This window comes from Taeniopygia guttata, chromosome 1A, assembly GCF_048771995.1.
Source record: "Taeniopygia guttata chromosome 1A, bTaeGut7.mat, whole genome shotgun sequence".
Classification (NCBI taxonomy): domain Eukaryota; kingdom Metazoa; phylum Chordata; class Aves; order Passeriformes; family Estrildidae; genus Taeniopygia; species Taeniopygia guttata.
In genome coordinates this window covers 41,843,663-41,856,122 of record NC_133025.1, presented here as the reverse complement: position 1 = coordinate 41,856,122, position 12,460 = coordinate 41,843,663, and the positions used below count along the sequence as shown (strand labels likewise).

Genomic DNA, 12,460 nt, shown 5'->3' with positions numbered 1-12,460 from the left:
TAAATATCACACAAAATTTGGTAGCAGACCAGAGGGATAGAATGTAAATGGTGTCTCCCTGATGAGACACACCATTCACAGCTGAAATAAACCTGGCAGAAAGAAGATAGTTGGGAAAAAAGGTGAAAAAGGCTGGAAGACTTTAATAATGGTGAATAGGTCAATTTAAGTTTAACTAGTTAACTTACTGCTTCTGCAGTGGGGTAGAGTGCAGAACATTAAAGTCTTATCATTACCAACTTTTTTCAATGCTACATTTTATTTTGTGATCTAAATCAGAGGGACTAAAAGAAAAGGATGGGAGGATGAGCTGTGTAGAAGGAAAAAAAAACCCAAACCAAAACACTAAAGCAAAACTCCTCCAATAAGCCAAACCAAAACCAAATAATGGCAAAAAAAGCCATAGCTTTTGCTAGGTCCAAGTTAAAGTCAATGTGTCTTGTCCCACCACTTATATTTTTGAAAAGGGTTCATATTGTGAAGTCAAAACAGGAAATTATCAGCCTACATAATCTCAGTGTAAGGACTGCTAGTAGATTTTCATCAAACTGCCTTATATATTTGAGATAATCCCACTTTTTTTCACCACTTCCAAAGTTATTATTTTAATTGTGTCTTTCATGGTTAAACACAATTTATTTGGAACTGTCCTATAAGTGACAATTCCTATATGCTGGCCTAATTACTGACCTGATTCTGTAGATGTAAAAATTTAATGTCAGAACAACTAGTAAAAGGCAGATTGGATTTAAAACAGAAAGGAAGGGTAATTGCAGTATAAGTTACTTCTTCAGGAACACTCATGTATCGAATGACAGGTTTGACATCACAGCCATTCTTGCTGGTAATTGCTGTCAACCCTCTTTTTACTGGCGAAGCTGTGGGAGCGGTACTTTTCCGGCCAGGTTGGTTCCCTCGTCTAGCTTTCCATGAAGCTGCATAAACATTCACAGCACTACTAACACCAACAGTTTGGTGTTATTGCAGCAATAGGCTTTCTTAATTTTTGTTTAAGGTAGGTGCAGTTTGTTAGAGCATTAAAGGTCTGTTAAAAGAGCACTCTGTATGATACAGATGTGAGTGTCAATTTAGAAACCTAGAGAGTCCGACCAAAATAGGAAACAACTGAAGAAAAAGAACACAAGAGGCCAAACTACCTAAGTTAGTTTAATATAAAAACAGTCTGAGGTTTTAATCACAGCTGCCCTGCATGAATTTGTAAGTCATAAAATCGAGGTAACATGGGCCAGACTTTCCGCTAGCCGAGCATTCTACCAATGTCTGCGGCTCCGCCGAACCGTGCCCCACACTGAGAGCTCAGCCCCCCGCAACCCCTAGGGCACCGTGTCCCGACCACCAGGCAGACTCGGAGGGTTTAACTTTCGCGTCCCGGCCGCGGGAGCCGCCCCGCTACAGCCTCCGGAGCGGGGCAGGCGGGGCGCTGCGGCTTTAAGGGCGCCCCGCGCACCGGCCCGCGGTGCGGCCCCGCCCCGCGCAGCGCGGCCGCGCATGGGCGGACGGGGCTCCGCGCTCTTGGCGCGGCGGATGAATCCGGTGCTCGGCAGGCCGCGCCCGGAGCGCGGGGCTCTCACGGGCCGCTCCCCCCCGCTCCGCCCATGGCCTCCCCGCTGGTAAGGGCTCGGCCCCGGCCCCCGGCGACGGCTGCGGCAGCCAGGACGGCGGGCAGGCGAGCCGCGGCCGGCGGGCATCTCCTGGTGCCGGGGGCTGCCCGGCCGCGGCCGCCGCCTGTGGGAACGCTCCGGACGCCGGCAGCGGCGGCTCCCGCCGCGCGCGGGGCGTTAGCAGCCGCCAGGGGCGGGGGAGGGCCAGCGCGGCCGCCCCCGCCCGCAGCCTGACGGTGCGCACCCTCTCCCCAGGAGGACCCCGTCCTGATCCGGCCTTTCCGCGGCCACACGGCGGCGGTGACGGGCGTCGCCTTCAACGCGAGCGCGGCAGGGATGGGTGAGTGCGGGGCCGGGCGCCGTTTGCTTTCCGGGCGGGGCAGTCCGCTCCCTCCTCCCACTTTCCCTCCCCGGAGCCGCCGGGCGGTTCCGGGCACAGGTCCGGGCGCGGAGGCGGGGCAGGCTCCCGCGCCTTCGGGCGGGCTAAGGAGACTCTTCCCCTTCCTTAAGCGACAACTTTTTGAGCAAACCACAAGGCTGGAGGAGGGGTTTGTCCCGCGGAGAGAGAGGAGGAGGAGGAGGAAGTAAGTGAGGGGAGCGCCGAGGCCGGAGGGGCAGGGGTGCTCCGTGCCTCCGCTGCTGCCCCTCTCCCCCGCGGTCCCCCTGGAATCTACCGGGCCCACCACGGAGGGCTGGCTGCAAACTCTGCCGGCGTCCCGATCCCGAGGCTGGGAGTGCCTGCAGCCCCATCCTTCCCGGGGGCGCGGGGAGAGCCGGCAGGAGTTCGCGGACCCCTCTCTGCTGAGGAGCTACTTTTAACTATCTAAGATGAGGATTCGTCTGGCGAGAAGATGGACGTGGATCCGCAAAAGCTGCGTGTTCCTCGGCTTCTTAATGATCGCTTACTTTGTGGTCGAGCTGTCGGTCTCTTCCTTCGGTACCTCCCTCACCGGCAAGAGCATCACTAAAGGGAAATGGGAGAGGCGCTTTTCTGATGGAGCAGAAAAAGGTGTCGATTTGGCTCGTCCAGTTTATGACAAACCCCCACCTGATCCTTATGCTCCAGGAGAATGGGGTAAACCCTCTCGCCCCCAGCTGAGTCCTGAGGAACAGAAACAGGAAGAAGAGCTGATTGAGAAGTATGCAATAAATATTTATTTAAGTGATAAAATTTCCCTCCACCGGCACATTGAAGATAATAGACTGAGTGGTTGTAAAGCTAAATCTTACAACTATAGAAGACTGCCCACAACATCTGTTATAATTGCTTTCTACAATGAAGCCTGGTCAACACTGCTGCGGACGATACATAGTGTTCTTGAAACATCATCTTCGGTGCTTCTGAAAGAAATTATACTGGTGGATGACCTGAGCGATAAAGTGTATTTGAAGGCTGAACTTGAAAAATATATAAGCAGTCTGAAAAGAGTTCGCTTGATAAGAACCAACAAACGAGAAGGTTTGGTTCGTGCACGCTTGATTGGCGCTACCTTTGCTACCGGTGATGTTCTCACATTCCTAGATTGTCACTGTGAATGTGTTTCTGGCTGGCTGGAACCACTGCTTGAGAGGATTGCTGAGAATGAGACTGTTATTGTTTGTCCTGTCATTGACACCATTGACTGGAAAACATTTGAATACTACATGCAAACAGCAGAGCCCATGATTGGGGGGTTTGACTGGCGGCTGACGTTCCAGTGGCACTCAGTGCCTAAACATGAACGTCTCAGGCGCAAGTCAGAAACTGACCCAATCAGATCCCCAACTATGGCTGGTGGCTTGTTTGCTGTCAGCAAGAAGTATTTTGAGTACCTGGGAACCTATGATACAGGAATGGATGTTTGGGGAGGGGAGAACTTAGAATTATCCTTTAGGGTTTGGCAGTGTGGAGGCATGTTGGAAATTCATCCATGCTCCCACGTGGGCCATGTGTTTCCAAAGCGTGCACCCTATGCTAGACCAAATTTCCTTCAGAACACGGCACGTGCTGCTGAGGTGTGGATGGATGAGTTCAAAGATCACTTTTACAACAGAAATCCTTCAGCAAGGAAAGAAAACTATGGAGACATTTCTGAAAGAAAGATTCTTAGGGAGCGTTTGAAATGCAAGAGTTTTCAGTGGTATTTAAAAAATGTATTTGCTGAGTTGCATGTACCAGAAGATCGTCCTGGCTGGCATGGTGCTATCCGCAGCACAGGAATACCTTCAGAGTGCCTTGACTATGTCTTACAGGAACATAATCCTACCGGGTCTCACCTTTCTCTCTTTGGCTGTCATGGTCAGGGAGGCAACCAATTTTTTGAATATACATCAAATCAGGAGATTAGATTTAACTCTGTAACTGAGCTATGTGCTGAAGTCCCTGAGCGTGAAGACTTCATAGGTATGAGGAGCTGTCCAAAAGATGGATCTCCTGTCCCAGAAATTATTATCTGGCACTTCAAAGAAGACGGGACTATTTATCATCCTCATTCGGGGAAGTGCCTTACTGCTTATCGTACAACTGAGGGGCACGCTGATGTGCAAATGAGAACTTGTAATGCTGGAGATAAAAATCAGATTTGGAAATTTGAGAAATAATCACTGGTGGTAGTTTGAATTGGATGGACTGTGATCTCTAAGCTTTTTACACATGTGAGCAGATAGCAACACTTGATTGAATACCTTGAAATGTTTTCACGTCTGTCTGTAGTGATGTAGAAGCTGTCTACTATGATGGAAAGCAAAAGTAAATAGTGGGGTTCAGTTTGTAAAACATGGTTTAGAACATCTAATGCCTTTTATTTTTGTAAAATTTTGATCCATTATTACTTTCCTCAGTCTTGATTATAAAACAAAGGCTTCTGAGTGGAGTGAAGAGGGATTTTTTTTTCATCTTAAAATTATGCAATAATCCTGTGAGATAATGTTCCATGTAAACAAAAAATTTTTACTTACAGAAGTAAAAGTTAAGGTTCTTGCAGTGGTATTAGCTGACTATGTTGCAGATACATTATAAAACATGTATCTAATGCCCTAAGTAATGCTACAGTAGCATGTAATTGAATGGACATTGATGTGGAAAGTTGAATCTAAGCCTTGTAATGGTCTGCATTTTTCTGGGAATGTACAGGGTGTCAAGGGTACTATATTATACAGAAAAATAGGAAGTTTATTTACTAGAAGGGCTTTGGTACTGCTTTGCAGTCTTGTACCTATTGTAAAAATCTTACCCCATGGCGCTTAGTCAGGAGCTCTCATGCATTTAGAGGAGAGTGCGGTAGCAGTGGAACCAAGGACATGCTGGTGATATCACAAATAGAAGAAATAGGGATGGCTACAAGTAATAATTTTGTTTAAAGGCAATGGAGAAGGAAAGGAACCACAAAACTGCCTTAGCTACTGCTATATCATAGCTATATATTTAATGTATACATTTCCTCTGTGTAAGCTTTTCCATGTTCAGCTCCACATCTTAGAGACACAAAAGTTATGTGATGTAGACCATGTTGGGTTTTTTGTTGTTTGGGATTTTTTTTTCCATTTGGTCTGTCAGCAGGGTAGAGAAAGGTAACATAGAGCAACATTTGGGCTCGTTTTTTTTGCTTTTTGTGTTTTGACAACAGCTGGCATGGGTCAACCCTAAGAAGAGTTTTGGAATAATACAGCATAAGCTGCCTGTTTCTGGTCAAAACAATACCACTGGAGACCTTGGATAAGGCTGGGAAGCTGCAGCTTCTGACATAAGGGGAGTTGAAAAAACAAAGGAGAGCTTGGAGGAAGCTAAGATTTGTTGCTGGTTCAAAGAATTACTTATTTAGAATGTTCTCTTTATCTGTTATGCTTTTGAAGAGTGTGGATCCTCAAATCATGTCACTAATCTGTTTTAATTGTGATTATAGATGGTAGATGTGCTAGATATATTGTAAAAAAAAATTGCATTAGTATCTCTATCTTACTTCCATAAGATTTAAGTTGAACACTTTTCTTAATGTGTTGGGCATTCCAGCTGTTTTGATTACTCTCACTGAAGTGATAAATGTTCTTCAGTATCCATAGTGTAGTAAGTCTTTGCATGGGGCTGGTAGGTAGAAATTTAAGCTAGTGAGCATTAGTTATCTGGATACTTGAGGAATGTAGTGGATGTACACTTGCTACAGGTGTTAGTAGGTAGAAGGGTTGAAAAGAGACAAGTGAGACCTGATGTAGCTGAAGTTTTGCCAAAAAATAAAGTTAAGAATAAATTATAACATATTCTTAAATCTGAAAGCTTTGAGAGGTTTGGGTGGAAGCAGGTTAACATAGAAGATGAACAGACGAAAATTTGGAGCTTGGGATGCAGGATTGAATCATGCTAAAAATGCTTGCCACTGTGTGGCCTGGATTATTTTCAGACTTTAATTTATTTTTAGGCAGTTACTTGCAATTTTATTTTTTTCTTTTCTATCTCCCTTTTTCCCCTAAGTTGGTTTTTTGTTGTCGTTTTTTTTCGTTTGTTTGTTAAAAAAAAAAAAAGAAAGGGAACTTTTTACTACACAAGGGAAGCATTCCTGAAAAATTGCATTCCACTTCGCAGCAGGAATTCTTTTATATACCTGCAAGTTATGAACCATTTATCAAATTTTAAAAGGCAGCCAGTCGTTATGTACTGGGGAAATAAATTATATAAAGTATGTGCTTTCGTGAAAAGCTTTCTGTTGGCTGTTCAGTAGAAATGACAGGAAAAAGGCCTAGGTTCTCTTAAGTGCAGATCATAAATAGTATGTGCAATGCATGTTTTTTCAGATGAAAGTAATTAAATGATGTGAATACTATGCAAATTTTATACAGTTACTTTTTTAGCACTCGGCAAAAACTGCTTTTTGTATAAAGAAATACCTTCCAGTTAAACCTGACATTCAAAGTGTTCCTTATCTATTTAAGCAATAAGTTAATCTGCCTCTGAGTTTGAAAAGTTATTCTATGTATCTGAACTCTTCCTTCTCCCCATGACTTCCCTTTCTATTTTTGGAGTTATTTAGAAACAAACTTGGGAGAACAAAAAAAAAAAAAAAAAAAAAAAAAAAATTAAATGACCTGGCCTTAAAAAAAAAAAAAGAAAAAAAATTTTAAAACCTTCCCAATGGGAATAAAATACATGTGACTAAAAGGAGGAGGGACTAGAGAAAGAAAAAACAAACAATACCTTACCATTTCAATACTCCTATCCAATTATTTTTCAGTAGGTACAGATTTCTGGAAAATCTGAATAGTTTCCTGTTCTGTTAGACTTTGAAGATTTGGTGAATGCTTGTATATATTTTAAACTACTGATTCTAAGTGACTTAAAAGAAATTGAATGTAAACTTAACACTGAATAAATGTTGAGGGCTTTGGGATTTCTTTTGAAAAAATAAAATCCAGAAAATAAAATGTTGGCTAGTGTGCTGACTCTTCTCAGTTCTTTTCCTCTTGTGTTCATGCATACAGAATGCAACAAAAACTGCCAATAACTTGAATTTATGGGAGTTATTAAAAGTTCTTAGTATTTTATCCACTGTGCTTAGAATTCCAGATTGGCTTTTTTGACAGAGGTTCAATTAATAATCATTTTTCTCCAATAGGAAATCTTGCAATTCATTGCAAAATGTGTTTACATTGTGGTGTTGTACTGTATAATTGAGAGCTTCAGGGTTCCTGTAAAGTGTGGGGCTTTGTTGGCAGTGGTAGGGTTTGAATATTCACACACTCATCATGTGCACTCTATTCCATCTGCCCTATAATTCTTGCACTGAGTGATTAATTATATTGGAGGTGCTTCAGTATTTTGAGAGATGTACATTGAGCTGTTAGAGCTTGTCTGAGTTTGTTTCTTTTGATCTTTGCACAACTTTCTTAGTCACCACTTTGTTATTGTGGGAAATTAGAGTGAAATGGTAATTCTGTATTATAGCAACTTGTGTTCATATATTTGCGTGTGTATATATAAAAATGTATACCATCCATAGTCACAATTCATAAATTGAACTTTGTTTCACTGCAAATACCGTAAAATCTTTTTAATGGCAAATGTGAAGCTTAGGTATCTGCTTACACACCACTTTGCTGTAGATCTCTCAACTTGGCCTTTGCATAAGGCCAAGTCTTTATTTTTTTTGGTGTTCAGTTCTGTAATGACTCATCAGCAGAAAAGCAAATTGTCCAGTGATGTGTCTGCTATACGTGGGTGTGTACAGAAGTGTTGATGTTTAAAAAAGAAAAGCACTCAAGTTATAAACTGGAGTAAGTTGTATATTGGAGTCAGCTCAGTGTGACTTTTCAGCTTTCTACATTTTAGTTATACTTTTCAGTTGATCATAGCAAAGGCAAATTGTCTTTCACCTCCAAACATGGTTCTGGTTATGTCATGTATTCTCTGAGGAGCAACAGGCCTATTTGTGTTATGGTACATCCTAAAATTTCTTCTGGACCTTCTGTGCTTTTTTTTTTGTTTCTGATCCAATATTTAAGTATTGCATAGGCAGAAGGGAGTCCAGACGGAAAATAAGGAAGATGGTCACAGATGTCCCACAGGAAGGAGAACCTCAGGTCACTGCTTGTGTCTCATTTACCTTCGGACTGTCCATCTATGAGACAGAAAGCTATAAGAAACCAGGCTGACATCAATGGTGCTGTCATCTTTCTAAGAATATTTCCCTTATTCATAAGATACCACAGGTATTTTGTAGTTCATCAGTGATTTGTTTTAGAAGCCAGTCAGTCTTGTCTGTTTCACATTTCCAACCCTGTGCCTTCAAATTCTATTTTAGCTTATATTTCGCTTTTTCCATTCAGTTTTACTCCACTGTAGATCACTTTTCAGAATCAAAGGGGAAAAGGAATGTTTTCAAGTACAATTAGAAAGACCCTGCTGTAAAACAGGGTTTTGAATAGTTGAAGTGGGGGGAAAATATACTGTATTTCTTTATCAAATATAAGCCTGTTGATATGGGCATAGGGATAGTCTGGTCTCACATCTTTTAGCAGAAGCTAGTGTTTTAGGAATAAAAACAGTATCTTTGTAGAAAATTCATAAAGGGAATTTAATAGGTAATATTTAATATTCTAATATGCTAATATTTTGTTTTATGCTTGCCTGGACATGTGATAATAAGGAAACTCAATTTCTTTGTGCTATGTTGGTGCTTGAAAGAAACTGGGAAGAGAAAAGCCATCTTTGTGTACACTTCCAACTTCCAGGAGGCCCCTGTTCTTTTCCCATCTTTTCTCTACTAGGGTTAGGAATTTGACAACTGAGGGATGGGAGTGTGAATACCTTGTTTTGATTTATGAATATATATTAGCATTTAGCAGAGATGAAGATGATAGGGATATAGGAATCACATGTACCAGTTTAATTCAGCTGCTTATTGTCTTTGCTTCTTACAGTTTCCTGAAAATGATCAAGCTCTGGTGAAAGTTCCGTTTGCCTTTTTGACTGTAGATAGTATTGTTCACCTGTAAAGTGACTGCAAAAAACCCACCCTCAAACATACTGTGTTTTCAGAATGACAACTTTGTGTTTTCTTTTGAACTAGACAAATATAAATGTTATAAAATTGGTACTTAAATAGGAATTTGGAATTATATATCAATATTGTCACTCAAGTGTAGATATCTGAAGTGTTAGAAGTCATGTCTTCAGTTTAAGTTGGCATGTTTTTTTGGAGTTAAACACTGGATACTTGAAACAAGTTCCATCTCGGAGATCAAAATGAGATTACTAAAGAATTTGCCTATTGTTCTTAGGATTTGGTAAAACCAAATCTGGATTCATAGTTACTGATGTGCATGATGTTCAGCTTGAATGTTTTGCTCTCCATCGTCAAAGTACTTGTAAGCCAGTTGGCTTACAAGTCAGAGAGCTGCCTGCTAAGAATTGCACTTCTCCCAGTCTTGTGACATCCTTCTGAAAGCCTGATCTTAGCATAGCTTGCTACCAGGCTTCTGGTTAGGCGAAGAATCCATTAAAACCTAATTACTCCTCCCTCCTTGTAATACCCGTTAAGTCCTCTGGTGAATCCAAATCCATAGTCGTTTACTTTGACTTTCATAAGAGCAGTGAGGAGACTCCTGATGTCTTTTACTTGCAGTTACCTGCTCTGTGGATACTCTTCTTATATTGTGGAAGCTGAATACGCAGTGCAGAGCCTACAGATTTTCAGGCCATGCGGAAGCGGTGACAAGTGTAGATTTCTCACCAGATGGGCAGGTGCTGGCTTCAGCTTCTCATGATCACACTGTCAGGCTATGGATTCCTTGCATGTGAGTATAACTGAGCAATGTTGGATATGTTTCATTATTGTACAATGTGAATGTTGGAGGCTTTACTCAAGTTTCTTTTTCCTTTCCACATGCCTGGACTTTTACAGAAACGGATATTGGGGACCACAAGCAACACGGTTCTTTACTGTATTACCTTATTCTTTTCTAAATATTCAAAAGAAAAATATAACAACTCGGAGGTCACAATTTCATGTGTGTAGAACTGTTCTTTGTAATATTTCTCTGATTTAAAGATTGTATTTTAATAAGAATTTGTATTTTTAATAAGGCTGTGCTTCATTTTGGGGAGACAAATGATGAAAACAATGGTTTTTTGGGAGAAAAAATATTTTAATTGACTTGGTTTATCAGACTGTTCTTGAGTAGTAGTAATTATGAATTATTCAGTATGATCTTAGACTGATGTTACTTGAACTTCCAAGTGTTTTCTAGATTACTATATTAAACAAAATCTCTTTCAAATACTAATGCTAATGAGACTAAAGGCCAATGCTACTGCTTAATTGCACTGTTCTGTAAAACTGGTCACGCTAAACGCAACTTAAGGAATGTTATTCTAATAATATTTAAATAAGTAAAAAATAATGGTGACATTAAGATTTGGCCTCTGTATACTGGTTTTTCATTTGGGTAAGATTCTAAATATGCCAAAATTGAGTTTTATGGGGATTTAAGCTCTTTAATATAATTGTGATTTGTGACTTGGTATTCAGGGTTTTGTTTCATTTTCTCCCCCCCCTAGTCACGGAGAATCATCAGTATTGAAAGGTCATACAGCATCTGTTCGGAGTGTGAGCTTCTCCCATGATGGCTGCTATGTCGTTTCAGCATCCAATGATAAATTAGTAAAAGTATGGAGTGTTTGCTATCAGCGCCTTTTGTTTACCCTGTTCCAACACACTGGTTGGGTTCGCTGTGCCAAGTAAGTGTTGTTTTTATTCTCTTGGTAAAGTAGAATTCCTGACAAAGGGAATTTTATATCCCAGAGTATAAATAAGAGAAGGAATGTCTGTGAATGACAAGTAATGATCTTTCACCAATAATTAAATTTTAATAAATGAATCTTGTGCACACATGTTTTGCGTAGACCTAGCTGAAGTATGAAAGCTTGCTTTATGTTAATATATGTACATACTAAATCAGTTGCTGTCTTCGTTCTACTACATTAAAGGACAAATGTCAGTCAGCATCCTGTCTTTCCCCAGTTTTGTTTGGTTTTTTTGTTGTGTTAACTTATTTCCCACCACTTATGTCTAGATTTAGCATGCATTGTAGGCATTTTTCTCAACTATTCTTGGAATAGTAGAGGCATTAATGAATGGTCATGAATCCAGATTAATTACATAATTGGAAAAGATAAAGGAAATGGCCTTTGGACTGCAAGTTGGGATTCATACTCTATTAAGACAGGACAGCTCTTCAAAGACAAGAAGAGATTGTTTGCTGATTTTTAAAAAAAAATTTCCTTCATATTAGTGGAAAATCTGCGGCTAAGAGAGGCCTGATGTAAGCCTCTTGAGAAAGGAGTTTAACACTGGTGAAGTGCAGGCCCCTACGAAGTTTCAGTGTCTGATTTTTGAAAAGAAAAAGGAAAGATCTAGGAAATCACATGTTCTTCTTCACTGTTCTTGAACAGTTTTTCAATGTCGTTGTGCAGTTGCTCAATAAGTGAAATAATAATGATTGAGGAAGTTAAGTCAATTTTTCTCTTTAAAAACCTGGTCTGCTAGTCTAGGAATAATTGTGAATGCTTTCCCACTATTTGTAAGTGTAGAAATAACTTGGACAACATAAATATAAGTTAACATTGAACGCAAGATTCTACTGTGTTGTCTTTGTCTTATTACTTATAGTTTTCTATAATAATCTCCTTGTCATCTGAAGTGACATCCTTAGGTTGCTGATAGCTTTCCCCAACCCCCTCTCTTCCTCTTGCTTATGGCTCTGTTTTTAATTGTAGGTGATTGTGAAATGGGCCAGAGTGGAATATGGGGAGAAGCTTTTCTTTTCAGTTTTATTAGTCCATGAGAAATACTAGAAGTATCCTTATTTCAAACAGGCTTCCTTGGTTCTGGTGTTTTGCTGCTTATGTCTCTAATGCTAATATAGGCAGAATCAGTTCTTAAGTAATGTATACACTTATGTGTTCCAGATTTTCACCTGATGGAAGAATAATAGCATCTTGTGGTGAGGACAAATCTATTAACATCTGGGATACAAGAAATAAAATTTGTGTTAATAGATTCTCAGATTATGAAGAGTAAGTTTTACTAGAAAAAAAGGAGAAATGTAATAATGTAATTTTAGTGGCATTAGTTTAATGTTCTGTGGTATTAATATCTATATATGTTAAATCTGAAAACAGAATTCTACAACCCATATCAAGTAAAATAATTCATATAATGTTTTTCCAAAGAGGTTAACTGGCTGCACTTATACAACTGTTTTTCAGCAATCAAGAGATAATCCAAACAGAAGTGAGATTATTCTTAGATTTTGGAATGTTTCCACATTTTCCCTCAATTTTGATAATGCTGTTTGATATTGGATGCTTC

General features: G+C 40.3%; 2 protein-coding genes across 5 annotated transcripts in view; both read left to right on the top strand.

The window, feature by feature from the left end:
* Positions 1-1,493: 1,493 nt before the first annotated feature.
* Positions 1,494-12,460, top strand: part of POC1B (POC1 centriolar protein B) — a 41,875-nt gene continuing 30,908 nt past the window's right edge. For 3 of the 4 annotated variants that reach the window (XR_012053468.1, XM_030261028.4, XM_030261032.4), the window contains exons 1-5: positions 1,498-1,631; positions 1,878-1,962; positions 9,713-9,884; positions 10,648-10,827; positions 12,058-12,165. Coding sequence is in view for 3 of the 4 variants with exons in the window: in XM_030261028.4 (XP_030116888.4) it covers positions 1,617-1,631; positions 1,878-1,962; positions 9,713-9,884; positions 10,648-10,827; positions 12,058-12,165 (560 nt within the window). In the remaining variant the exon portion in view is untranslated. Of the gene's footprint in view, positions 1,632-1,877; positions 1,963-9,712; positions 9,885-10,647; positions 10,828-12,057; positions 12,166-12,460 lie in introns of all 4 variants that reach the window. The other variant, XM_030261034.4, reaches the window with a different exon arrangement.
* GALNT4 (polypeptide N-acetylgalactosaminyltransferase 4) lies at positions 1,983-7,013 on the top strand. Its single transcript, XM_012569023.5, has one exon. The coding sequence runs from the start codon at positions 2,451-2,453 to the stop codon at positions 4,200-4,202; it is 1,752 nt and encodes a 583-aa protein (XP_012424477.1). The 5' UTR covers positions 1,983-2,450; the 3' UTR covers positions 4,203-7,013.